This window comes from Gobio gobio, assembly GCF_949357685.1.
Source record: "Gobio gobio genome assembly, chromosome: 11".
NCBI lineage: Eukaryota > Metazoa > Chordata > Actinopteri > Cypriniformes > Gobionidae > Gobio > Gobio gobio.
The window spans coordinates 29214018-29241777 of NC_137104.1; the positions used below are offsets into that span (position 1 = coordinate 29214018).

The window sequence follows — 27760 nt, forward strand, 5'->3', positions numbered from 1 at the left end:
TACTCAACTGGTGGAACTCGGACATCTTTAGGTGTCAGCGCCATAGAGAAACATTGGAAAATCCGAAGCGGTCATCGATTTGATGGTGTTTATGCTACAAAAATGCTAAAATGTCGTGCCTGAGGTAGTGTAACACTGATTTCAGGGATCCTGAGAGGATTTTCTGTTTGTCATACTCTCGTTAAGTTACGATTAAAGTCCCTGCTAACATACAAACCGAAATAACTAACTGTTCTCACGTCATGTAGCACTGTAGGTCAAAAACACGAAGGTCTACATTTCAGTGCCTCTCCATATTAAACTGATTATATATAAATTAATTTAATTTTAGATATGTTTAAGGTCTACATTATCTGTCCTACTAAGGAGGACTATTTTGATGGGTATTATAGTCAAGAAAGAGCTCGCACGCAGTTTATCGGAGTTGTTTTGCAGATACAAAATTTACCAGTTATTAACTGCACCCTCGAAAAGGCATAAGCTCTGTGTATATGTTTGTTTACTATTAGTTGTATGAGTGTTTTTGTGTAATTTGCTGTGTATGTTAATGGTAATGCAACGGAGAGAGCAACGGAGAGAGATAGTTTGTGAATGAGACGTTAATGCGCACTTCTTATGCTTTGTTTGTTCAGCGATTACGATTATTTTTTGGAGTGAAAAAGGACATAAACTTGATAAATCAGTTAAGTTTGGTCATCATTCGGACAGGATATACGCTACATTCTGTGTCCAAAAACATCTTGGGATAAGGTTTTCACACTGACAGCTGTCATTGTAAGATATAGCAACTCTGTTTGTTTGTCCGAGTTAGCAACAGTAACTAAGGGGGGCGGGGCTTACCGATAGGGGTTGGTGGGGTGTTTTTAGTTGTCATGATGCAGTGGTCCTAAAATAGGCTTCCTCTATAAGGAAAATATAAATTTGTTACCTTTGAATGAAATATAAATTCATTCCCTTTGATTTTGGAACAAAATATAACTCCTAATTAGGGGCCACGCACCTATTGAAATCGTTAGCGTTCCAATTCTTCTTCTTCTTCTGTATTGGAGTCTATAGCAGCCCATATAACCGTTTGCGGGAAAGTTATGGAATTTGGCACACAGATAGAGGACAGTGTCAACTTTCACCATAGCAAATTTGGAGTCTCTAAATCAATCCCTCTAGCGCCACCAACTGTCCAAAGATGCACTCACGTTTATGCGAATAACTTCTGAACCGTAAGTGATAGAAACAAAATTATTTTGTCCTCTGATTCTGTGACTCAAGCCAATTCGATTGTAGCAGCAATTTTCCCGCTAAAAATCCTACTTTTTCGAACTCCTCCTAGACGGTTTATTAGATTTGCACGAAAATTGAACCAGATCATCTTCAGACAAGGGCGACAAAAATGTATGGAATTCAAGTTGATTCATCGAACTATTTTCAAATAACTCGCAAACGAATTTTACGTAGTGCTTGCAAAAATAGCCAAAAAGTGGTCTTGTTAGATTCGGGATGTCATGCCGAGTTGACTGATATCCAATTTTACCATCGGCCATTTTGAATTATGTGATAAAATGCTGTATTTTATGAACACATGAACGGATTGTTACGAAACTCGGTATGGGTCATCACCACGATGCCCTGAAGGAGCCTGGTAAGTTTCGAAACAGCACCACCTAGTGGAGAAATGTTTTTCAGAAGCGTCAGAAGTTCGAAAACATAGGTTGATAGCTATACAGGTGCTGGTCATATAATTAGAATATCATCAAAAAGTTGATTTATTTCACTAATTCCATTCAAAAAGTGAAACTTGTATATTATATTCATTCATTACACACAGACTGATATATTTCAAATGTTTATTTCTTTTAATTTTGATGATTATAACTGACAACTAAGGAAAATTCAGAAAATTAGAATATTGTGAAAAGGTTCAATATTGAAGACACCTGGTGCCACACTCTAATCAGCTAATTAACTCAAAACACCTGCAAAGGCCATTAAATGGTCTCTCAGTCTAGTTCTGTAGGCTACACAATCATGGGGAAGACTGCTGACTTGACAGTTGTCCAAAAGACGACCATTGACACCTTGCACAAGGAGGGCAAGACACAAAAGGTCATTGCAAAAGAGGCTGGCTGTTCACAGAGCTCTGTGTCCAAGCACATTAATAGAGAGGCAAAGGGAAGGAAAAGATGTGGTAGAAAAAAGTGTACAAGCAATAGGGATAACCGCACCCTGGAGAGGATTGTGAAACAAAACCCATTCAAAAATGTGGGGGATATTCACAAAGAGTGGACTGCAGCTGGAGTCAGTGCTTCAAGAACCACTACGTACAGACGTATGCAAGACATGGGTTTCAGCTGTAGCATTCCTTGCGTCAAGCCACTCTTGAACAACAGACAGCATCAGAAGCGTCTCACCTGGGCTAAAGACGAAAAGGACTGGACTGCTGCTGAGTGGTCCAAAGTTATGTTCTCTGATGAAAGTAAATTTTGCATTTCCTTTGGAAATCAGGGTCCCAGAGTCTGGAGGAAGAGAGGAGAGGCACACAATCCACGTTGCTTGAGGTCCAGTGTAAAGTTTCCACAGTCAGTGATGGTTTGGGGTGCCATGTCATCTGCTGGTGTTGGTCCACTGTGTTTTCTGAGGTCCAAGGTCAACGCAGCCGTATACCTGGAAGTTTTAGAGCACTTCATGCTTCCTGCTGCTTACCAACTTTATGGAGATGCAGATTTAATTTTCCAACAGGACTTGGCACCTGCACACAGTGCCAAAGCAACCAGTACCTGGTTTAAGGACCATGGTATCCCTGTTCTTAATTGGCCAGCAAACTCGCCTGACCTTACCCTCTATGGGGTATTGTGAAGAGGAAGATGTGATATGCCAGACCCAACAATGCAGAAGAGCTGAAGGCCACTATCAGAGCAACCTGGGCTCTCATAACACCTGAGCAGTGTAACAGACTGATCGACTCCATGCCACGCTGCATTGCTAAAGTAATTCAGGCAAAAGGAGCCCCAACTAAGTATTGAGTGCTGTACATGCTCATACTTTTCATGTTCATACTTTTCAGTTGGCCAAGATTTCTAAAAATCCTTTCTTTGTATTGGTCTTAAGCGATATTCTAATTTTCTGAGATACTGAATTTGGGTTTTTCCTTAGTTGTCAGTTATAATCATCAAAATTAAAAGAAATAAACATTTGAAATATATCAGTCTGTGTGTAATGAATTAATATAATATACAAGTTTCACTTTTTGAATGGAATTAGTGAAATAAATCAACTTTTTGATGATATTCTAATTATATGACCAGCACCTGTATGCTAATGGAAAAATGTCAAAATATTTATAGTAAGAGGTAGTAAAATCCCATCAAAGTCAGCTGGCAGTCATTTTTTACTTGCATTTCATATAAATGTCTATAACTCCAAAACGAAATGAGATATTTTCACCAAAATTGACACATGCATGTATGGGCTCACTCCAAGGAAACATTAAAAAAATAGTGGGATTATGCCTCTTGGTGGCGCTATAATAGAACAAAACATGGAGTTCCATGGAGTATTATGATATAAAATGCTAATGCTAAACTTGGGGGGTGCAACTTCATCTCAAATGCATTAGTGTATAGCTAGTTACGAAACTCTGTATGTTTTCCGCAACATGCCCTGAAGGTACTCAAAAGGTTTCGAGGCACCTTGTGGTCAGAATTTATAACAAAATTGCCAATAACCTTTTATTAAATTAGCCTATGTAATGAAACATTATATGTAAACATGTATGTAAACATACATTCCTTGGCTCATGCTGAGAACATAGATACCAATTTTGCCATATTTGGCAAACCTTCCTGTCCTTCATCTTGTTTTTTGTTAAAAACCTACTTTTTCAAACTCGTCCTAGACCGTTTGTCCGATTTTAACCAAAATCAAATCGTGTCATCTTCAGACTGTGCCGACAAAAAGTTATGGATTTTGCGTTGATAGACGAACCCCTTTTTGGATAGTGCTGCAACGAATTTGGGGCATGATGTCAAAATGACTCTTGAGGCTGTATCTCTGCAATGCTTTGACATATTGACACTAAACTTTGTATGTATCATTGTTCCCTTATTCTGACCACAACACATCAATTTTGTAACTGTGCCACCTATTGGTCAAAGGTGATAAACCATTAAATCATTATAATTGACTGTATTTATAATTTTACAGCTATTTTGCCTAAAATTATCTTAATAGGTTTTCAATCGCTCCTTGCTACAATTGGTCTGACACTCCCAGCCATGTTGGCATGTCTTATTGTCTTTTTGACACTTGGCCCCGGTAATGGCTGCTTGTTTGTAATTTAGGATTGTGATGAATATTGGACAATGAAAAGTGAAATGAAACCTTCAAAACTGTTCATATCTTACAGAAGATTCTTTGGGCAGTATTACAAGTGTTTGCAGGCTCTGCTGTTTTTATTCATTGCATTTGCAGGCTCTGACTTTATTCATTAATTTTTAAATTAACTGAAGTGCAGTGGCAAGCAGAAAAAGCAAGTCAATAAATATTTATTTTGTTGAATCACAACATTACATAGTGCATAAGACACGTATGTCTTTTTTTTTTTTTTTTTTAAATATCTGTTATATAAATTGTGCCAAGACAAGAATTTCAAAATTTTTGATAACCACTGGAATTTTATTTTTGCTATTTAAATCGATAGCCTACACTAACAGCCTACACAGCTTCATTTCACTAGCTACATGATTATAAGATACGTGGCTTTGGGATTGTAAAGCTAAGATTATAGTTAGATTTGGAAATAATACTGGAAGATATCATACTATATGACTTTAATATACAACATAATGTTACATATTTTTATTAACTGTCATTTTAAAGCACTTGATGGCAGTTCTTGGCTGAATGAAGTTGAAGTTCACATATGAAGGACATGGAAGAAGCAGTGAAACGGTCCATTTTCTTTAAACAATGCCATTATACATTTACATCTTACATTTACATTTATGCATTTAGCAGACGCGTTTATCCAAAGCGACTTACAACTTGGTCATGAAGAGTCGAGTAAGCGCAACAAGTGTCTGAAATACTGAGAATGTGTACATTGCTCAGTGTAGCACAGGCTAGAGTAGGGAGGGGAAAAAGAGGAGAAAGAGGAAAGGAAAGTTTTTATTTTATTTTTTTATGAGGTTAAGTAGTCACGGAAGAGCTGAGTTTTTAGTTGACTTTTGAATGATGTCAATGATTCTGCGTTCCACCAGCTGGGAACGTTGAATGAAAATGTTCTGGAAAGGGATTTTTTGCCTCTCTGTGATGGTACCACAAGCCGTCGCTCCTTAGCTGAGCGAAGGCTTCTGGTGGGGGTGTGGATTTGTAGAATGGAGTCAAAGTATGCAGGAGCTGAGCGCGTGGTGGCTCTGAAGGCAAGCGTCAGCGCCTTAAACTTGATGCGAGCAGCGAGTGGTAGCCAGTGCAGAGAGATGAAGAGTGGTGTGACGTGGGTCCTTTTGGGCTCGTTGAAGACCAGACGTGCCGCTGCATTCTGGATCATTCGAAGTGTTTGGATCGCACAAGAGGGGAGTCCAGCCAGAAGTGCATTGCAGTAGTCAAGTCTAGAAATAACCAGGGCCTGGACAAGAAGCTGTGTTGCGTGTTCTGTTAGGAACGGTCTAATCTTCCTGATGTTGTAGAGCGCAAACCTGCATGAGTGAGCTGTCTTAGCAATGTGTTCTCTGAAGGACAACTGGTCATCAAGTGTAACTCCAAGATTTCTGACTGATTTTGATGGGGAAATCAAGGATGTACCGAACTGGATGGTGAAGTCATGTTGTATAGTGGGACTGGCAGGGAAGATGAGGAACTCAGTCTTTGCCAGGTTGAACTGTAGGTGATTTTTACTCATCCATGCAGAGATGTCAGCCAGACAGCTGGAGATTCTTGCAGCTACTGTGGGGTCGTCTGGTTGGAATGAAAGGTAGAGCTGAGTGTCATCAGCATAGCAGTGATATGAGAAGCCATGTGCCTGTATGATGGGACCTAATGAAGTAGTGTAAATGGAGAAAAGGAGAGGTCCAAGCACTGAGCCCTGAGGAATCCCTGTGGTCAGTTGATGTGCTTGGGATTCCTCTCCTCTCCAGGCAACCTTGAAAGACCTACCTGTGAGATAAGACTCAAACCAAAAGAGTGGAGTCCCTGTGATGCCCAGTGATGAGAGGGTGGACAGAATAATTTGATGATTGACCGTGTCAAAGGCAGCAGATAGATCAAGGAGGACGAGGACTGATGATTTGGACTCAGCTTTAGCTATCCGCAGGGCTTCGGTGACCGACAGTAGTGCAGTCTCTGTGGAGTGGCCCCTTTTGAAGCCTGATTGGTTGACGTCCAGCTGATTATTCTGTGAGAGGAAGGATGAAACCTGGTTGAAAACAACTCGCTCAATAGTTTTTGCTATGAATGGTAGGAGAGAAACAGGTCTGTAGTTATCTAAGAGTGATGAATTTAATGTGGGTTTCTTAAGTAGTGGAGTTACCCAAGCCTGCTTGAAAGTGGTAGGGAAAATGCCGGTGCCGAGAGATGTGTTGATGATGTGTGTGAGTGCTGGTAGGAGTGTAGGAGAGATGGCTTGAAGGAGGTGTGAGGGAATGGGATCAAGAGGCGAGGTTTAGATACTTCTGTCTCAGTGAGTGTAGAAAATGAAGAGAGAGGATGTTTGGTTGTGGATGTGGCTGAACTAAACTCCACAGTGCGCGTGGGTGAGAACTGATTGCTGATAGTTGTTGTTTTGTTTGTGAAGAATTGGGCAAAATCGTCTGGAGATAGGGAGGTGGTGGGGGAGGGCAGAGGAGAGAGTTAAATGTTCTGAACAGTGTGCGTGAGTTTGAGGTGCTGTTGATCTTGTTTTGGAAATAAGAAGATTTAGCTGCATGTACTTCATCTGAGAAGGATGAGAGCAAAGACTGATACTTACCTAGATCAGATGGGTGGTTAGATTTACGCCATTTTCTCTCTGCTGCCCTGAGTATCGTCCGGTGTTCACAAATAACATCAGATAACCAAGGGTTAGAGGGAGTAGCTTGTGCTGGCCTAAACGAAAGAGGGCAAATACTATCTAGACAAGAAGTTAAAGTGGAGCATAAAGTGTCAGTTGCAGTGTTGACATCCATAGAGGAGAATTGTGTGGATGAGGGAAGGGAGGATGAGACAGCAGAGGAGAGATGAGAAGGAGAAAGTGAGCGCAGGTTTCGCCAGAAAGTAACTGGTGGAGGAACTGGTGGTGCATGAGTAGTGAGTTGAAGATTGAATGTGATGAAGAAATTATCTGACATGTGTAGAGGTTTGACCAAAATGTTGTCTGTAGAGCAGTTGCGTGTGTGTTTGAGGTCCAGATGGTTACCAGATTTGTGGGTATGTGAAGTGATGAGGCATTTGAGATCGCCAAGGACTATGAGTGGGCTGCCATCCTCTGGAAATGAGGACAGGAGAACATCTAGTCATCAACAAAGGTGGTCAATGGACCAGGGGGGCGGTAAATGACTACAATATGGATTTTAAAGGGAGTCGTAAGCGTAATAGCGTGGTATTCAAATGTGTTGTTATTGCAAAGAGATGTGTGAGTTGAGTATTTCCGGTTGTTATAAATGAGAAGACCAGAGCCACCACCCCTATACAAACTTATACCATTTTGTATAGGTGTAACTGGTGATTCTCACATTCAGGTCAGATTGCACCCCAAAATAAAATTATAATAATACAAAAATTAAACTATAATATAAAACGTATAAATAAAGCATAATTAATTACTATAATATAGAAAAAGATTAAAATTGAAATTGAAAAGTAATTATCATAGTAGTATTTGTTGTACTGCCAGATTCAACAACAAAAAAAATACAGTATTTTAATCTATAACTGAGATTAATAAATGCTTTAGAAATACTGTTCATTGTTTAATTCGAGTTAACTGATGTAATTTACTACTTTTAACAAACCTTATATCTTAATGCACAAAAAAAATAATAATAATAATAATTCATGAGATTTGCCTGACCCCTGGGCATTTCTCCAAATGTCTTCCAAAACAAAAAAAGCTACTTTTGTGATTGACTGACTTTAGTAAGCCAAGCACCCTAATGCAGTAGTTCGTTGATGAGTGTACCACATCTATGTTCTACCCTTTTCCCCTCACTGAGCACAAACACAACCTAAAAAATTAGTGCATTTATTTGTGTATAGGTCTAGTCCTAGCTAAGCTCTTTGTCTAGAAGCCTTTAAACATCTTAAGTACCCTGAACAAAGAATAGACAACCAAATATAGTGCTGAAACTGTGGTAGTGTGCGGTGTTCAGATGTCATTGGAGGGGGTTCCCTTGCTCTTGCGGCCGGGCAGAGGAAAGGCAGACTTGCTCTGTGGCTGTGTGAGGCGGCTGGTGAGGCTGGTGAAGGGTTCAATTAATGAGCTTCTCTCTGTCACGGTCACCTCCCAAAGTTTGACCTTCTCCCCACGTGCCCACTGCTGGGCAGCATCCTGATCCACCTGTCGACGCTCCCGCAGGTCAGACTTGTTCCCCAACACGATCACCATCACCTGCACAAGCAAATACAGTCAGTATTTGCTTCTATGAACAGAACATCACAGCTCACACCAGATCATAGCACATTATCATTGGTGTACAGGTCCTATTTCACTCCAAAATCAAAAGAAATGTTTTGAGACATAATTTTCATGGAAATCATTACTAAAATAAATATCTCTTTCTTATTATTAGAGTATGTTTGTAATGCTCAAGTTTTTGAAATGATATTAACAGGTTATTATCAGGCATAACATTATGACCATAACTAATATTGTGTTGGTCCCCCTTTTGCTGCCAAAACAGGCATGGACTCCACTAGACCCCTGAAGGAGTGCTGTGGTATCTGGAACCAAGATGTTAGCAGCAGATCCTTTAAGTCCTGTAAGTTGTGAGGTGGGGCCTCCATGGATCGGACTTGTTTGTTCAGCACATCCCACGGATGCTCAATTGGATTGAGATCTGGAGTATTTGGAGGCCAAGTCAACACCTCAAACTCGTTGTGCTCCTCAAACAATTCCTGAACCATTTTTGCTTTGTGGCAGGGCACATTATCCTGCTGAAAGAGGCCACAGCCACCAGGGAATACTGTTTCCATGAAAGGTTGTACATGGTCTGCAACAATGCTTAGGTAGGTGGTACGGCTCAAAGTAACATCCACATGGATTGCAGAACCCAAGGTTTCCCAGCAGAACATTGTCCAAATCATCACACTGCCTCCACCGGCTTGCCATATTCCCATAGTGCATCCTGGTGCCATGTGTTCCCCAGGCAAGCGATGCACACGCACCCGGCCATCCACGTGATGTAAAAGAAAACATGATTTATCAGACCAGGCCAGTTCTGAAACTCATGGCACTGTTGGCGCTATCGCCGGTGGACAGGGGTCAGCATGGGCACCCTGACTGGTCTGCGGCTATGCAGCCCCATACGCAACAAACGACGCACTGTGTATTCTGACACCTTTTTTTTTTAACAGAACCAGCATTAACTTCTTGAGCAATTTGATCTAAAGTAGCTTGTCGCTGGTTCACCACTGACCACTTTTGATAGATACTGACCACTGCAGACCGAGACACCCCAGAAGAGCTGCAGGTTTGGAGATGCTCTGACCCATGTCAAACTCACTCACAACAACTTTGAGGACAAAATGTTTACCTGCTGCCTAATACTGTATATCCCACCCATTAACAGGTGCCGTGATGAAGAGATAATCAGCGTTATTTACTTCACCTCATAACTTCAAGGTCATAATGTTATGCCTGATCTGTGTATGTATATAAAAAAAAAAATTTAATTCAGTGACTGAAAAAGTGACAGTAAAGCCATTTATACATTAAAGGGATAGTTCACCCAAAATGGTCATCACTTAATCAACCTCAAGTTGTTCGAAACCTGTATGAGTTTCTTTCTTCTGCTGAACACAAAAAAATATATTTGAAAGAAAATTAGTAATCAGTTGACGGTAGCCATTGACTTCCATAGTAGGAAAAAGAAAATACTATACGGAAGTAAATGGCTACCATCAACTGTCTGGTTAGTTACCAACATTCTTTAAAATATCTTCTTTTGTGTTCAACAAACACAAAAACAACTCATACAGGTTTGGAACAACCTGAGGGTGAGTAAATAATGACAATTTTAATTTTTGGGGTGAACTATCCCTTTAATATGTTTTCAAATATAAAATAGTTGACATAAATTGTAATAATAGTACAATATTATTGTTTTTACTGTATTTTTGATCAAATAAATCAACCTCGAACTTAGACATTGTTGTTGTATAGGCTACATATGTATTGCATGCTTTTTTTTCTTTATGCACAATTTTGTTTTTTTTTATTATATGGGGTGAAATATAAGACAGACATGTTATTAACAGATTTGTATAATGTGGCTGTCCTGTGAATAAGACCTTTTTAATACTTTAATATTTGTGGATTTTCATGCCTCTTTTTTGTCTCTGGACTTGTCTATCTCCTTCTTCAAGAGCTCGACTTTTTTGAATGACTCCAGACTGTCCACACTGTAGACCAGCACGAAGCCGTCGGCCACTGAGAAGAAGTGTTTGGGTAAATCCAGACCCTCACGGAGCCCTCTTGTGTCATAGAGACGTAACTGCTCTCTCACACCACGGTCCGTCTCGACAGAGGCCACATAGATATCCTCCTGAGTGTCGTTTGTTTCTGCACCTGAAAAAGGACAGTCCTGTTTCATTTAAATGTCTACTTAAACATGTATCTTTATACTATAGATAGGTCATGTTTTTTATATTATTATTATTTAAATATGTTCTTTGAGGTTCACTTAAAATGTTAAAGGGATAGCTCACCCCAAAATGAAAATTCTGTCATCATTTACTCACCCTCAAGTTGTTCCAAACCTGTATGAATTTCTTTCTTCTGCTGAACAAAAAAGAACATATTTTGAAGAATATGGGCAACCAAACAGTTGATGGGCCCCATTGACTTCCATATTATGGAAGTCAATGACTGTTCAGTTACAGACATTCTTCAAAATACCTTTTTTTGTGTGTTCAGCAAAAGAAAGAAATTCATACAGGTTTGGAACAACTTAAGGGTGAGTAAATGGTGACAGAATTTTTATTTTGGGGTGAACTATCCCTATAGTTAAAATGACAGCATATAGGAATAAATGTCTTTATACTTTAAACTGTCATTTTAACTCCTCCACCATTACACAGCAGTGTCATGCAGAAAAGTGCAAATAATCAATATTTTATATAAATGATGTTAGTATTTGAAAAAAAAAAAAATATCTAAATCACATTGCAAAACATGCATATGTTAAAATACATACAATGTACGCTGTTAGTTTTATGTATGCAGTTGTTCTATTTATGAAGCAAATCGCAAACAAAAAAAACAAACAAACAAATGAATTATTCAGTAAATTACAAATTCATTGTTTATTTACTAGTTTGTCAAAGAAAAGCACATGCATACAAACATATTTATTGTAAGATCCTCTAACATCTAACACTGAACGATACAAAAAATAAATGCACAAATTTAAAGGGTTAGTTCACCCAAAAGTGAAAATAACCCCATGATTTACCCTCAAGCCATCCTAGGTGTATGACATTCTTCTTTCAGACGAATACAACCGGAGTTTTATTAAAAAATATCTTGGCTTTTCGAAGCTTTATAATGGCAGTGAATGGCAGCCCAAAATTTGAAGCTCAAAAAAGTGTATCCATCCATTATAAAAGTGCTCCACATGGCTCCAGGATGTTAATAAAGGGCTTCTGAAGCGAATCGATGGGTTTGTGTGGAAAAATATCCATATTTAACAAGTTATAAGGTAAAATATCTAGCTTCCAGCAGACCGCCTTCTGTATTCAACTTACGAAAAAAGCGCAACTAGCGCAGCGTTGACATTGGACGTAGCGTAAGCGTTTTGAACAGCGAGAGGCGTTACACTTTCTGCGTAAATTGAATACAGAAGGTGGTCTGGAAGAAGCAAGATATTTTACTTTATAACATTTTAAATATGGATATTTTTCTTACACAAACCCATCGATTCGCTTCAGTAGGCCTTTATTAACCCCCCGGAGCCATGTGGATTACTTCTATGATGGATGGATGCACTTTTTTGAGCTTCAAACTCAATGGACCCCATCACTGCCATTATAATGCTTGGAAGAGCCAGGATATTTTTTCATATAACTCTGATTGTATTCGTCTGAAAGAAGAATGTCATATACACCTAGGGTGGCTTGAGGGTGAGTAAATCTTTAGGTAATTACAATTTTTGGGTGAACTATCCCTTTAAGAGAGAGACCAGCATAAAGAGTGAGGGAAAGCAAATAATGCCACAATAATGCTTCCAGGTGTAAAAATAATTAAAATGCAGTGTAACTGTCCATCACTCAATCACTCAACAGCATTTTTGTCTATTTTGGCATTGCATATAAAAAGTTCCTTATGATTAAGTAGTCATGATGACACGTGTATTTATATAGCACTCCATGCAATACAAATGGTTACAAAGCTGCTTCACAGAAATAACCAGGAAAATAACAGTGTTAATGTTGTAAAATTCATCAATAATGAAATAACTTCAATTTCAGCTGTAAAGCAGCTCTACAGAAGACAATAGTGTCATTAATCAGCCCAATTCAGTTAAACTTTTGTTCCTTTATTATTAGTATCATTGCAGTAAAATCGTTGGCTGCATTTATTTTATTAAAAATACAAAAAAAAAAAAACTGTAATATTGTGAAATATTATTAAAATTATTTCCTATTTGAATATATATATTTTTTTAATATTTCTGTGATGCAAAGCTGCATTTTCAGCATCACTACTCCAGTCTTCAGTGTCACAAGATCCTTCAGAAACCATTCTAATCTGATGATTTGCTGCTCAAAAACATTTATGATTGTTATCAATGTTGAAATAAAAATATTTTTTTCAGGATTCTTTGATGAATAGAAAGTTCAAAAGAACAGCATTTATTTGAAATAGAATCTTTTGTAACATTATAAATGTCTTTACGGTCAGTTTTGATCAATTTAATGCATCCTTGCTGAATAAATGTATTCATTTCTTTAAGTTCTTTCCCCCAAAAAATAAATAAAAAATTCTTACTGACCCAAAACTTTTGACCGGTAGTACAATATTGCAAAAGCTTATTATTATTATATTATAATCATAAATTATGTTTCTTGAGCATCAAATCCTCAAATCTGAATGATTTCTGAAGGATCATGTGACACTGAAGATGCTGAAAATTCAGCTTTGCATCACAGAAATAAATTAAATTTTATTTTAATAATATTTCACAACATTACTGGTTATTTTTTTATTTTTTTTAAATCAAAATAAATGCAACCTTGATGAGCATAAGAGACGACTTCTAAAAACATAAAAAATCTTACAGATCAAAAACTTTTGAACAGCAGTGTATATTTAATTTCCCTTTACAGTAAATATGCTTTAGAGTAAATTCAATCTGATTCAAGTCACATTCATGTACATTGCCGTTTCCCCTTTGCTATAGTGTCTGTTTTCCCATTAAGCTGCCATGCACACAGTGAATTTGAGTCATGTGAACTATATGAATTATGAAAGGGGGTGCTTTTGATATGACTTTTGAATGGACTGATTACACATACCTGCAGTGTGAGTGCCATACAGTAACTGCTCCAGGATGGCTGTTTTCCCCACAGATGCCATACCACAAACCACGACCTTACAACCCTTACCCATAGTTAACCAGCCCTGAAACACACAAACAAACAACACATCCAGAACCAAGCAGCAGGGTAGCAGTGGAAAAAGCATGACAGGAGAATGTGAAAATAGACGAAAATGCTTCTAGTTTCTCTCTCTCTCTCTCTCTCTTTTTTTTTTTTTTTTTTTAAAGATCCACATTACAAATTTTTGCATAAGCATAACAATTTGACTATTTAAACTGGAAAAGCACATATCAATTGGTCATATATTAAAATTCTATGGCATGATTGAGAAATAAATTCTCATGATCAGTAACACATGTACTTTGACATCTGATTAGTGACCTTGATGCCAACGTTTCTTTATTTTAAATGTTGAAATTATTATTATTATTATTAAGATTGAAAGATTTTCTCAGACTTTTGACCCAATTGTGCATGACAATATGTATTTAAACTTAAAACTAAATATTGCATAGCTTAAATAAAATGCACATAATGATCAGTTTAGTATTTGTTATATGATGACTGTTGAAGACATTAACCAGTTGTCTTAACTTGCGGCCATTCCTGACAGTTACTAGACTGAGAAACAATAACTCACCTTACGCGGATTGCTTGACAATAAACATATGATCGAAGAAACAGATCATTGTTAAATCAGATGAATGTGAATATTTGACTTTTAGTGTCATCACTACGTGCTAGAGGTGTTGTCAAACATCACTTCCGGGAGTCGCTGATAAGAGAACGCTGGCAAAAATCTTATTATTTGGTCTGAGATTTAAGAGTAACTGTGTTATAACAATGTTTCAGCGCAGTGTATCTAATCGGTTAGATACGTTTAATTATGATTTATAATATCCAATACTTAGACACATACTACATTTCCCATAACTCTTTAACAACGGAACCGGAAATACGCAAAAAGAGTCTAATAAAGCATTATGGGTAATTTTCCTCTCTCTTTCCGGTTAGTACGCCATCAAGTAAGCGAGACTTTCTTATTTTTCTGCATTTAGAATCCATCAAATATCTCTATGCATTTAATGTCATCCAAATCACACAATTAATGTATTTAATGCGGAATATCTTAGCTATACTATCTAACCATTATTATTCTCCATACTGATGTTGTACGTACATTTTAACGCGAAATTGTGAAGAGTAGGGTAGCTAATGTCATGCCGGAGTTTGCACGTTTCTTCTATTTTCTGTTAGTGTTGAATTAAACATATTTTATATAATGTCAAATGTCTTTTTCGAGCATGGCATTTTGAAGGATAACTGAAATCGTTGTGAAATGTTGAGTTGCTTTGACATGTCTGCGTGAAACAGTCGACATGCCGACGCTATACACAACACACTGCTTATGTGCACATATTATAATCGATTATATAATTCCACCTCAAAGCAACTGCTTTGGATATGAAATAGAAGTGTTACTCCTCATAATGTGAATTCATACGCACTTGCTCATTAGATATCAGAACTATGACCTGACGTTTGGTTAAAATGCCCAACTATCCTGACAAGATTGTAAAGATTCAAGTTAAAGTGTCTTTCTGTATAAGTCTACTTATTTAGTATTAAAATGTAAGCGTTTATGTAGTCTCAATGAGCTCATAAACACAGCACAGGCGAGTAAAATAGTGTTTGTAATAGTTTTAGATGGAGCATCATGTTCACTTCTTTAAAAAAAAAACCTACCAATTTACGTATGCAGATAGCTTGGATGTATTTTTCATACATTAAGAGTTTTTTTCTTGACATTTGTCTAATTTTTGGTGTTGTAGGTGAGGCATCATGGGAGCGTACAAGTACATGCAGGAGTTATGGAGGAAGAAGCAGTCCGACGTGATGAGGTTTCTGCTCCGTGTGCGGTGCTGGCAGTACCGTCAGCTGTCCTCCCTTCACAGGGCTCCGAGACCCACCAGACCCGATAAAGCCCGCAGACTTGGATACAAGGCCAAACAGGGTGAGTGATGTGAGCTGCCCGGTAGTCTGATGGTTTAACTGGTTGTGTATGTTTTTTTGTTTTCTTTTTAATTAGCAAAATGTCACAAAGCACTTTTCAGACCTTTTTGCTGTGTTTTGAGAGGTAGGATTAGTTCACTTTAAAATGAAAATGAAACCAATCCTTATTTAAACCATCCTAGGTGTATATGACTTACTACTTTCTGATGAACACAATCAGTTATATTAATAAATATCCTGACGCTTCTAAGCTTTATAATGGCAGAGATGTGGTCCATTGAGTTTGAAGCTCAAAAACATGCTCCAGGGGGTTAATAAATGCCTTTTCAAGTGAATCGATCAAGTTTTGTAAGAAAAATATCCATATTTAAAACTTTATAAAATAAAAAATCTAGCTTGCAGCAGACCGCCTTCTGTATTAAACTTACGAAAAGCATAACTGGTGCGATATGGCGTTGGACGTAGCCCAAGAGTTTTTAACTGCGAGAGGCATTACACTGCATAAGTTGAATATGGAAGGAAGCTAGATATTTTACTTTTAAAAAGTTTTAAAAATGTGTATTTTTCTTGAAAAAACCCCATCGATTTGCTTCAGAAGGCCTTTATTAACCCCCCAAAGCTGTATGGATTACTTTTATAATGGATGGATGCACTTTTTTTTAACTTAAAACTCGTGAGCCCTGTTCACTGCCATTTTATAAAGCATGGAAGCGTTATTTATTAATATAACTGTTCATCAGAAAGAAGAGTCATAAACGCCTATGATGGCTTGAGGGGGAGTAAATCATGGGGTAAATTAAGCAAACTAATCCTTTAACCATGCTAGGGGTGTAAGAAAATATCGATACACGTGAATATCGTGATATTGTTTGGCGATACTGTATTGTTTCTCAAAAACACCGTATCGATATTTATATTTATTTACATCCGAGATTTGTGGCTTTGTGTTCGGTTCAGACTGTATAAAACCCAACCGCTAGATGGCAGTGTTATCTCAGAACGTAAACTGACGCAGAGCCAAAGAAGCGCATGAAGGTGTGTGTATTGCTAGTGTTTGCATTAGCAAACCACACTGACGACACTTCTAGTACGTAGTGATGACAGTGACGTCTTATATTCACATTCATCTGATTTATCATTGATTTGTCAATCAGATGGTAAACCCCTCAATTAAATGTCCTGTAACTGTTATTTTTGCCTCATGTTCTTTGTGTATCTGAACTGTGCTCTTGACCAAACAGGCTACGTCATCTACCGCATACGTGTGCGCCGTGGAGGTCGCAAGCGCCCTGTGCCTAAAGGTGCCACCTACGGCAAACCCGTGCACCATGGCGTCAACCAGATCAAGTTTGCACGCAGCCTGCAGTCAGTAGCTGAGGTATGAGTCAGTTACAGCATCTCAGAGTGCAAGCTATATATACATATATGTGTATGCTCAATACTTCAGGGTCTGGTCACCTTATTTTTTTCACAGAACTGCAAAAATAGAAAACAAACAAACATAACACTTTAAAGAGCTTTAATTACACAAACCTTAAAATAGTAATTACTAAAGTCTATTTTGGTTGGATTTAAATGAAAGGTTTAGGGCAAACTTATTGTATGAAATTAGAGATGCTCCGATCAGCATTTTTGGGGCCGATTACCGATCACCAAGATCATGATCTGCCGATCACAGAATGGCAGGGGAATGGCAATCTTTTATCTATAATCTTGCAGAGTTTGCACCATTTGTAGAAATGAAACTAACTCTAAATTAACTGAGTCAAGATCTTGAAGAACCACCAAGTGTTTATTTTAGAAAATGAGAACTTAAGGCTACTGTAGGCCATCTTTCCCAAATAAATGTATATAATGTAATGATATAATCCACATTTGACCAAAATTGAGTTTAAATGGACATACGTGCATATTTTACAGTAACTGTGGTCGATACGCGTTCTTCCGATCATTAATTAGAATGGCCAAATCGCGTTTCATATTGACAGAGGAATACGTGCTGGATATTTTCAGCCTCTGGCAAGCGGTGATAGCAGTATGAGTGAGGCATGTTCTAGTGACAATCATGACAGTAGCATTACAGGCTATAATTTGATCAGTTTGACTGCGAAAAAAAAGGCTGAATCTTAGGGCCCGTCCACACGGAGACGCGTATCACTGTATACGTATACATTTTTTATCGTATTGGCGTTTCGTCCACACGGATCCGGCGTTTTGGGAGACTGAAACCGCTGTTTTTTGAAACCAGGTCCTAAAGTGGATACATCTGAAAACGACACCCTTGCGGTTTCGTGTATACAGCCAATCCGTATATTTTGTGAAACGGTGATGTCATCACACCACGTCCTGCGCGGGGAAGACTTAAAGGGATACAACTACGGGCACTGGGCATGCGCACATCAATACTGCGTTATTTAATTACTGTATTTGCATTATTGTAAGGGTATGTCTAGGGTTGGGGTAGGTGTGTGCGTTAATAAAACACATCTGGTAAGTAGCAAATTTATTTATTGTTATTTTATTGAGATTTTACCTCACCCTTCGACTGTTGCCGTACCCCTTCTAGCCACAACTCTTCTTCTCCATTTTTAGTGTATTTCTGTGGCAGAATTACAGTGCCACATACTGGCCTGGCATGTATACTACATCGTTTTGAGCTGTTTTCATGCTCTCGTGTGTACGCGGATATTTCTTGAAACGAGGGGAAAAAAAAGATTGGATGGGGGAAGTTCTGGCTTCGTGTGGACATGGCCTTATCAATGAGACCGAGTTTATTTACATACTAGCAAGCAAACTAATCTGTGAAGAACTAGATTAGAACTAAACTGTGGAGAGAGCTTCAATGTCGTACTTTCGGCTATCCAGTGCTGAGCTTCGATGAAACTTCACAAGACCAGCGAGATGCTTCCACAGGGCGGGAGATACGCGGCGTGATTGACAGCTTTGACACCAAATGGATATACGTGAAAATCAGATGCCATGATTTCACAACTTTTCATTGGCCATTTAGATATGTGAAGCATACTGTATGCGGAAATGAACCTGGACATTCAATCCGTCGAAAAATCTCAAAATCGGCAAAATGGAGATACGTGTTTTTCATCGGACAGCGACGATATGCTTAGTGGACAGAATGAACCAATGAGTGGTCTTCTGCTGCCATCTGGTGGCAATTTTAGGTAATGCGCGTTATAGGCATTGACACATTTCTCACCTTTTTTACTCTTATAGAGGCATATAACGCCTGATCTCCATGAAATTTTGCATGCTGCTTTAAGTCAAGTCAACTTTATTTAGAGTCACATGCTGCACGTGCCCACCTATTTTTGTGTTGAGTTGAGTTTTCGTTCAGGATTAATGCTCAAAAGCCTGTTTTGCCACACCTATTCTCTAAATGACCCTGTTATAGCTACCCAACGTGTAAAGTTCAACATGTTTTTGATAACTATTGATCAGGAGAGTCCAGAGAATCATACTGCAGTGGTTTGGTTCCGATCGGGCAAAACCTAGGACTAGTTTGCAAAAATAGTTTTTTAACATAATTGTGAATATTTAAATAACGATTTGATTGACAATAGTTCTTGAGGCAAAGTTGTTCAGTATAAGGAGATCTATCATTATTTATGCATATGTTTTAACCCCACCTGATTACAGAGATGGAAAATACCATTTACAGGCAATTCACCATAGGGAATACATGGTTTTTAAAGTTTTTTAACAGTTATAGCGCCACCTATGGTCTGATCTCCATGAATCTTTGCATGCTTCTTCAGCATGTTATGTCACATGCATAACAATTTTCATGAAGTTGATTTTGCCCTTAGGATTTATAGGCTTTTGAGTGTATTTTGCCACGCCTCTTTTCTAAATGACCCTATTATAGCCATCCAAATGCAAAAGTCAGGGCTCCAGAGTGCGACTAAATGGTCGCATTTTGCGACTAAAATTTGAGTGTGCAATTGAATTTTACATCCAGTCGCACATGTGCGACCAGTAAATTTGCCTGCTGTCGGTACTGGAGAAATTAAGAAAATACACGTACTAATTATAATTGATAGACGTTATGTCTGGCAAATTCTATCTTTGGCAGCCGTTTCTATATGAGAACCAAAATCTCATATCCTGATAATGATATACTTCACGGTATAGTACCTTTTCTTTAAATTCAATCAATTAAGTGTGTGTATATATTAGACAGACCACACGGAAAGGACTTTCTTTTTTTAAAGTATATACTCAATGTACTCATTCATGTGATTTTTATTTTTCTCCTTTTAAAAGATTTATTCACAAACACTGATATATCCAATAACAAAAAAGGTCATGATAAATGAGACATTGACTAGTAGGGCTGGATGGTTAATCGAACCTCTAATCGACGTAATTTTCCCATGCCGGTGGTTTCAGCTTTTAATCCTGTTAATACTTCCCATTAAAAACATACCACAGCATGTGTAGTCAGGTGAGTCCGCCCTGTCCAGTCAGCGACATGGAAGCAACACTGACTGGCGAACTCCAACACAGAGTCAACACACGCAGACAGCGTCCTAACGAAAGTGTCAATTGTATGCGTTTAAAGGCTTGCCAGTTCGAACATTTCAAGTGATTTTACTCCATTCAATAACATCAATATGGAAAACATGGCACTTCAGTGCTCGCAAGCTGTTTTCTGTGACTCTTGAGTAGGCCTGTCGCGATAGTCAATAAATAAATTAATCGCTCAATAAAAAAGGCACTGGTAAAAATAAACAATCTTTACATAACCCCATTATAATAAATGTTAAGTTCACTTAAATTAAAAGTTTTCATTTTTTTGTTTACAGACAGAGTCCATTGCTCTTTTTGTTTTGGTGGTTTTGTTCATTTTATTGTGGATATTTAAAATGCTTTCTGTTTTCAGTGTTAAATAGTCTTTAGAAATAAAAGTTTATTGATCTTTGAAAAGGTGTACCTGCATTATGCCATTATCATTAGAGGTGCAACAATACAGTTAGTCCACGGTTCACTACATACCTCGGTTTTTAACCAGTTTTCGGTTCGGTTCTGATGGCTTGTCACATACATTTTTTGTTATTCTATTCTTAGGCGATAGGAACAGCAAGAGGTTAAAGAGAAAAAAGACTTTTTTTAATTGCAATACTTTCTTTATTTTACTTAAAGAATTGAAAAACCTTACTTAAACTTAAAACTTTACTTTAAAAAAACCCTTGTACACATTCCTAGTGCATTGGATGATATAAAATAAATATATATAAAGATTTACACTGGCAGCTCAGAGCTGTACAGCAGCATTTAAGTATGAAATTGAATGAATGAATGTAAAAATAAAACACTACATAGACTTCACTATAAAATATACACTGATTCTTAGCTACTGTATTAGTTTTTCAGTCAAGAGCAGTGAGTGATTTTCTGTCTTTTGTTGTTGTATTAACATTAAAGGGATATTTCACTCAAATGAAAATATCATCGAGAAATGAATACAGGTTTGGAACAATATTAGAGAGTAAATAATGACAATTTTAGAGGTGAACTGTCCCTTTAAGGACTGCGTGTTCACTACTGCCCTTTTGTCAATTTAAGACCTGCGTGCATCTAATATACAGACAGGCATGCGATTTTACTTTCACTTTAGACATAACCGACTGTGTTTATGTTAACCTTGTGTGTATTTGACAGTATTAGCGCAGTAAGACGACTACTTAGTCCAGTAATCACGCATGTGCATGTGAAAAGCGCATGTTAAAATGAAACCGGCAAGGCTTTTAAAACGCATGCAAATAATGAACTTTCGTGATTGTGAATATCTATAGTGTTCCGTCAGTATAACTCTGCCACTAACGTGTGATGTGAATGTATGTCGCGTTGTTCAGTATATTGGGATGGAGGCAAATGATAGAATTTGTAGAAAAATAATTCATTAAATGCGAAACCGAAAAAAACGCAATTCACAAGCGCGTATAGAACCGTGAATGCCGTACCGAAGGTTCAATCTTATATTGAGAATTGTGGCATCCCTAATTATCATTATTTTAGATGAAAATGGTCTCAGAACAACAATATTATCATTTATCGCAATAATTTCTTGGCCAATTTATCGTCCAGCAAAATTGATCAGGACAGGCCTAACGCTGAGCCGCGTTGTGTGTCTGATGCGTGAGCCCTGAAGCCAGATCACTTTCACTTGCGTCTTCACTAAAGTTTGTGTTTTAAGGCTTGACAGTTTGGACATTAAAGCGATTTTTAGACTATCGGATGTGTATAATTTATATTGAGCTACTGCGCTGATGCATTGTGATAAACAAACTCCTGCTCTAAGCCACCCGGTTCGGTCTCCCCTTCACTCGCCATACTGTTATTTATTTTATTCACGTTTCTGCCTGCATCCTTGTGTTTGCGTGTAAGATTGCAGTGATCCAAATGATAAAGTATTGCTGTAAACAATGTATTGTGTGACACCACGAAATAAACGATAGAGCATAATATGAAAAGAGAGACTTTATTTCGTCCATCCGCTATATATTGTCATATCGCACAGCCCTACTGTATATAGTTATAAATGGTATCGCCTCGTCCTATATCCTATTTATCAAAATATATCCGTATATATCATAACCCAGTATACCGCCCAGCCTTAAAGGGTAACTAAACCCCTGCTCAGAGCTTAACTCCACCCACTGGCAATTTTCAAAACATGCTGGAAAAGTGGGCAGAGCCCGGCGGACACAGAGGGGACGAACCGAGGGCGGGGCTGAGCGGAGGGCGCGCACCTGAGACCCGCAGTGACGGATTGATTGACAGCTGTCTGACTCGCGAGTCGCAAAGATGGAGAATGACTGGAGTGACGCCAGCTTTGCAACAGAGCGGTCATTCTCCTACCTTCACCTGAAGTGGAGGAGGGTGGATTGTCTGTAACAGACACAGACCCGGAGCCTTATCAATGCGAGCCGCTGCTCAAACTGCGTTAACTCCCGATGCAGACGATGATAGTGAAGCAGCCGCGCAAGAGAACTGACCTAATCTATCTGCGTCCGCGGCAACCACTTGCGTGTCAGGGTTTGAAAGCGCGTCTCATGTATGAAAATTATCTGTACACATGACGGGCGGCAATAATATCGCAAGAAAAGCCTGACGTGTACTGACAACTGCATTATTTAACCGTATTAAAGCAAGTGTCAAGTGAGTTTCATTCATAATGTTTACTTCATGTAACATGACAGTTCATACTGGAGTGAAGCCGTTCTCATCATGTGATTGGGGGAAACATTTCTGAGGGCGTGGTGAGCTCGTGCCAGGGGCGCGGATAGTGAGCCGTTGGAGGTACCATCCTACGGAAATATCAATAGGAAAACCAATAGGAAAATTCAACTGCAGTAGCCACCGTTCAACCTTAAGAGGGCAGCACTTTGGCGGTTTTACACCATATTTTATAGAATTAAAACACTTTATACTCAAATGTCAAAACATTTACTCGAATCAATGAACAGCATTAATAAAGCCCCAGTATTACAGATCATTAACTAAAAAAAGTTGGTTTAGGGTTACGTTACCCTTTAACAGCAGGGTAGTGTTGGTCCCTTTTGAGGTGTGATTTCTGTACAGGGCTTGGGGTAGAATTGGTAACTAAACACTACACTCTTATGACCGATTTGGTAAACTGTTATGTTTGTCTTGAGTTGGGTAACATCGTTGTAGTTTACAAGTGAATCAAAGTTCTCACAACATGGGGAGGAGACTTGCATGACTTTATTTTTTCTTACAAAGCAGTATGCACCAAGGATGAAGTCTTGTACCAATCAATATTGTTAGATATTTTAAATTTCTAATTTGTCTATGAACTGAAAGTGCATGGACTATTTTTCAAACGTGAATGTCTTCAGTACACAGCTCTGTTGTTGTTTGAAATGTCAATGCCTTGTTTATTATATACTGGTTTTATTTTATTTTTATTGCTTTCATTTGCAAAAGTTGATGTCTATGTGGAGTTTCTCCACTGTACCTAATGAATTGTCATACATAGTCATCATTAGAGCTACTGCATAAAATGGTCCATAAATAATAGGGATGCACCGAAATGAAAATTCTTGGCCGAAACCGAAAGAGGAAACCAAGGCCGAAACACCGAAAGAAATTATGCCAATTATTAGTACCATTGCATTTATGGCTATGACTGTGTACTAACTTTATTAAAATCAAGGCATTGCAATTGCATAAATTAATATTAAAGTTTCAAAGAATAAATCAATTACAAATTATGCCAATATTTATTTAGCACATTGCAACAATGCACAGTATAAAATAAAATTCAAACTAAAATGTTTAACTTGACCCCACTCATTTGTACATTAAATAATGTACAGGCCTACAGAAAGGTTTTAAAATTAAATTCTCTCATAAAAACAAAGTGCATTTAGGTCTAGTGCATTTAAATTTTTTCTCTGTAGGACTACTACAAGAGTGCATTCAGATCAGAACAAGTGCAACTGCTTAAAGATACAACTATTTTCTCTGTAGGCCTTCAACATAAGTGTATCAAATCAAAGACTGCCATAGCCCATATGTTAACTGTAGAATAGGGGTGTAACGGTACACAAAACTGACGGTTCGGTACAGCAGTTTTACAAAATGGCTTTTTATTTATTTTTATTGGTTTACTGAAATAAATTTAAAGTATCTGTCCTTAAATGAATTAAATTATAACTAAAAGTTTATTGAAGATATTGCTGTAAACCATATAGGGAGCCCTTACTTGCACATTAATATTAAAGGTTAACAACAGAGCCCAAACGATTAGCCTAAATTCTGTTGCTATTTATTTTTAGGTCTAATAATCAACTCAAATAACATAGCACACGTTACATGACATTGTTTAGTTTGCAGTTATATTGACGTCTTTTTGCCGTTGAAACTAGGGCTGGGCGATATGTGAATTTTTTTGGGAGGGATAATCGCCTTCAAAAATATCGCTATCTGATAATATCGTCTACTCCGCACTGACCACACCCACTCGCCCACGCGCGCCATTGCTCTTGTCTGTGTCAATTTTCCAGGCATAAAATGGAGGACAACGGCTTAATATCCAAGAAAAGATGCACACCGGTAATTTGGCAGTATTATGGATTTAAAACCAAATGCAAATGGTGAACCAGGGGATCCAACAGGGGCTATCTGCAGGCTGTGCTAAAAAAAATGTAAAGGTTAAAGATGCGCAGACCACTAATCTCCGCTGCCATATCCACATACACCATCCAGTGTAGCGGCCTCATTTGAGCCCCGCTCTGCAGCCGCTTCTCAAAGCAGGAAAAGTTCTAGTTTAACTCAGATTGCTTCTGCGTTCGCTTGTGGAAAGAAGTACGATAAATCCAGTTTAAAATGGAGAGTGCACTCTAGCTGAAACCCGTTTTCTGGTTAAAGAGATGATGCCTCTTAGTCTTGTGGACCAGGCTTCAAACTTTTGACCGGCAGTATGAAGTACCCAGTCGGAATTATTTCTCAAGAACAGCTATTCCAGAGCTGTATAATACAGAGAATACTGATGTTAGTCATAACCTCAGTTGCGTGGATTACGTCGCTCTTACGACGGATGTGGTCGAGCAGCAATACGATGACACCTTACATGTCAATTACTGCTCATTACATAGACAAAAACTGGGTACTACAATCAAACTGCCTCTGAACGATTTATGTGCCTGAGAGCCACACAGCAGATCATGTGGCAGATAGTCTCTTGGAGAGTGTTGGGGCGTTTTCACACCTGAAAGTCCGCACCAAGGTCCGAACTGAAGTTCATGTTTTGATACATTTTATACGTTCGGTTAGTTTTGGTTTGGTTTCACATTGCCATCATGAGAGCGCACTAAAGAACTTTACATGACACACACGTCCACTCGTCATTATCTATGTGTGCGGCATCTGGACATTGATTAGTTTGTAAACGGATGCGTCTTTGATGAGTGAATGAACGGACGCATATCGTTGCCACTATTGAAAGGTGCGCATTGCTGGACTATTTTCTTTTCGTTACGTTTAAAAGTGGACATTTCAAGCTTTATATACACATATTTCTCATGTTTGTGAGACGAGTAGCTGCTGAGTTTGGGTTTATTTGAGACACGCTCAAGTTCATACGCAAAGCATGTGATCGCTCCCGCAATTATTGTCTGCTATAGACTATTTGCTTATTTATTAAATCCAGGCAATTATCTGATTAAACGTTGATTTTAAAATTAAGATACAATTTATACAAAAAGAAATTCACATTAAAGAAAGGCTTTCTAAGCAAAATCATGCAAAATTTTGTGTCTAGAAACCTGCGTTAGATTGTTGCGTTAATGTTTTATAAATGCATAAGTTCAATTAAATAACGTGTTTGGATTATATTTTATTTTTGAGAACTAGCCTAATGTATTTAAAAAAAATGAAATCATATTTGTTTTAATTTTGAATGATAATTTAGATTTTTGATGATTTTAATGATTTAAAAAAAATGCATGGCAACTGGTTAACACTGACTGTTATCGATATCGAGATATTTGCGAGACATCATCGATATACTATAATATCGTCATATCGCCCAGCCCTAGTTGAAACACTGATTTAGTGATTACACCACATATGATACGTGACAGTAAGTTGTAATGCATCCTCAACACACCTTAGATGTTCATTCATGTTTATTTTTGCGCTCACAGATCGCGTTTGCGCGTGCCGCCGCTTGAACTGTGATGTGATCAGTGATGCCACATTAAAGAGCGTCAAAACGGCATTTATCGTTTGAATTTCGTGATACATGTTGATCGATGTTGGTGTGGGAACTCTGATTTAAGTGTGTTCCGCGCTTAAAACATGCCCACTGTTAAAGATTGCATTCGGAAACCGTTTGGTTTCACCGTGAAGTCTGGTCCTCTTCTCATCGAGAACATGAGCTACTGCACTGAAAAGCTCTCGCTGTCAGTGCTTGTGCATGGAGCAGATGTGGGTGTTTCTCAGATATACTGAAATGCATACACACCGCTGACATGTTGCTTCAGACAAGCACGTGCAGGTCGTGGTTTCTGTTTGCGTTGTCACATTTCGGCCATGTTTCGGTGAAGTCTTTCGGCCGAAAACCGAAAATGCACTTTTGGGCCATTTTCGTTGGCTGAATATTCGGTGCATCCCTAATAAATTATGCTCTTTAAGTTTTGTTAAGTTTCTGTCCATTGATGGCCATTTATTTTACGTTCTGATGGTGTTCTAATCCCTCTGTTCATTTTCAGGAGCGTGCCGGTCGTCATTGCGGCGGTCTGCGAGTGCTGAACTCTTACTGGGTGGGTGAAGATTCCACATACAAGTTCTTTGAAGTGATCCTCATTGACACCTTCCACAAAGCCATCAGGCGCAACCCCGACACGCAATGGATCACCAAGGCTGTGCACAAGCACAGGGAAATGCGTGGGCTCACGTCTGCTGGCAAGAAGAGCCGTGGTTTGGGCAAGGGCCACAAGTTCCATCTCACCATTGGCGGCTCTCGTCATGCAGCCTGGAAGAGACGCAACACCCTGCAGCTGCACCGTTACCGCTAAACAACGTGTGCTACAACTGTACATTTATCCAAATAAAGTACCTTTGTATGATTATGAGATGTCTTTATTTTGAAGTTGTAGATGTACAGAATCTGTAACAGAGTGCCGAAGTTATGACGTCACTTTGTAGGCCAAAACGCGGAAGTGAGTTAGCATTTTAGCACTTCCGGTTCCCTCGCCCTAAAGTCTATGGGTTTTTGCTAAATCGCCTGAAATGAGGTCTGTGGTTAACAAAGCCTCTAAATATTTTCACGTTTTGATCTATTGACATAAAACCCATTAGTTAAAACCTGCTTGTAATATTTTTTTTATTTTTTACTTGTCTTAAAAACGGTGGTTGCTAACAAGTTGCTAAAAGGGACTACATCCTTTGGCGGGGACTTTAGACGTCATCGTGACAAACCGGAGGTCTCTCACTAGCCGATGTGTGGACGATGCAAATCCTGGCCGCTCTACAT

The 27760-nt window shown here is 38.4% G+C and overlaps 2 protein-coding genes across 2 annotated transcripts; one reads left to right on the forward strand and one right to left on the reverse strand.

Annotated features, from left to right (window-relative positions):
* Positions 1–7926: 7926 nt before the first annotated feature.
* On the reverse strand, positions 7927–14479 carry nkiras1 (NFKB inhibitor interacting Ras-like 1). The gene is made up of 4 exons (XM_079829434.1): positions 14366–14479; positions 13702–13807; positions 10512–10753; positions 7927–8575 (listed from the first exon to the last, which is right to left on the reverse strand). The coding sequence occupies exons 2-4, from the start codon at positions 13793–13795 to the stop codon at positions 8333–8335; spliced, it is 579 nt and encodes a 192-aa protein (XP_079685560.1). The 5' UTR covers positions 13796–13807; positions 14366–14479; the 3' UTR covers positions 7927–8332.
* A 221-nt stretch (positions 14480–14700) lies between these two features.
* Positions 14701–27356, forward strand: rpl15 (ribosomal protein L15). Its single transcript, XM_079829350.1, has 4 exons — positions 14701–14750; positions 15558–15739; positions 16980–17116; positions 26997–27356. Exons 2-4 carry the CDS (start codon positions 15568–15570, stop codon positions 27300–27302), a joined length of 615 nt encoding a protein of 204 aa, XP_079685476.1. The 5' UTR covers positions 14701–14750; positions 15558–15567; the 3' UTR covers positions 27303–27356.
* The last annotated feature ends 404 nt before the right edge of the window (positions 27357–27760 follow it).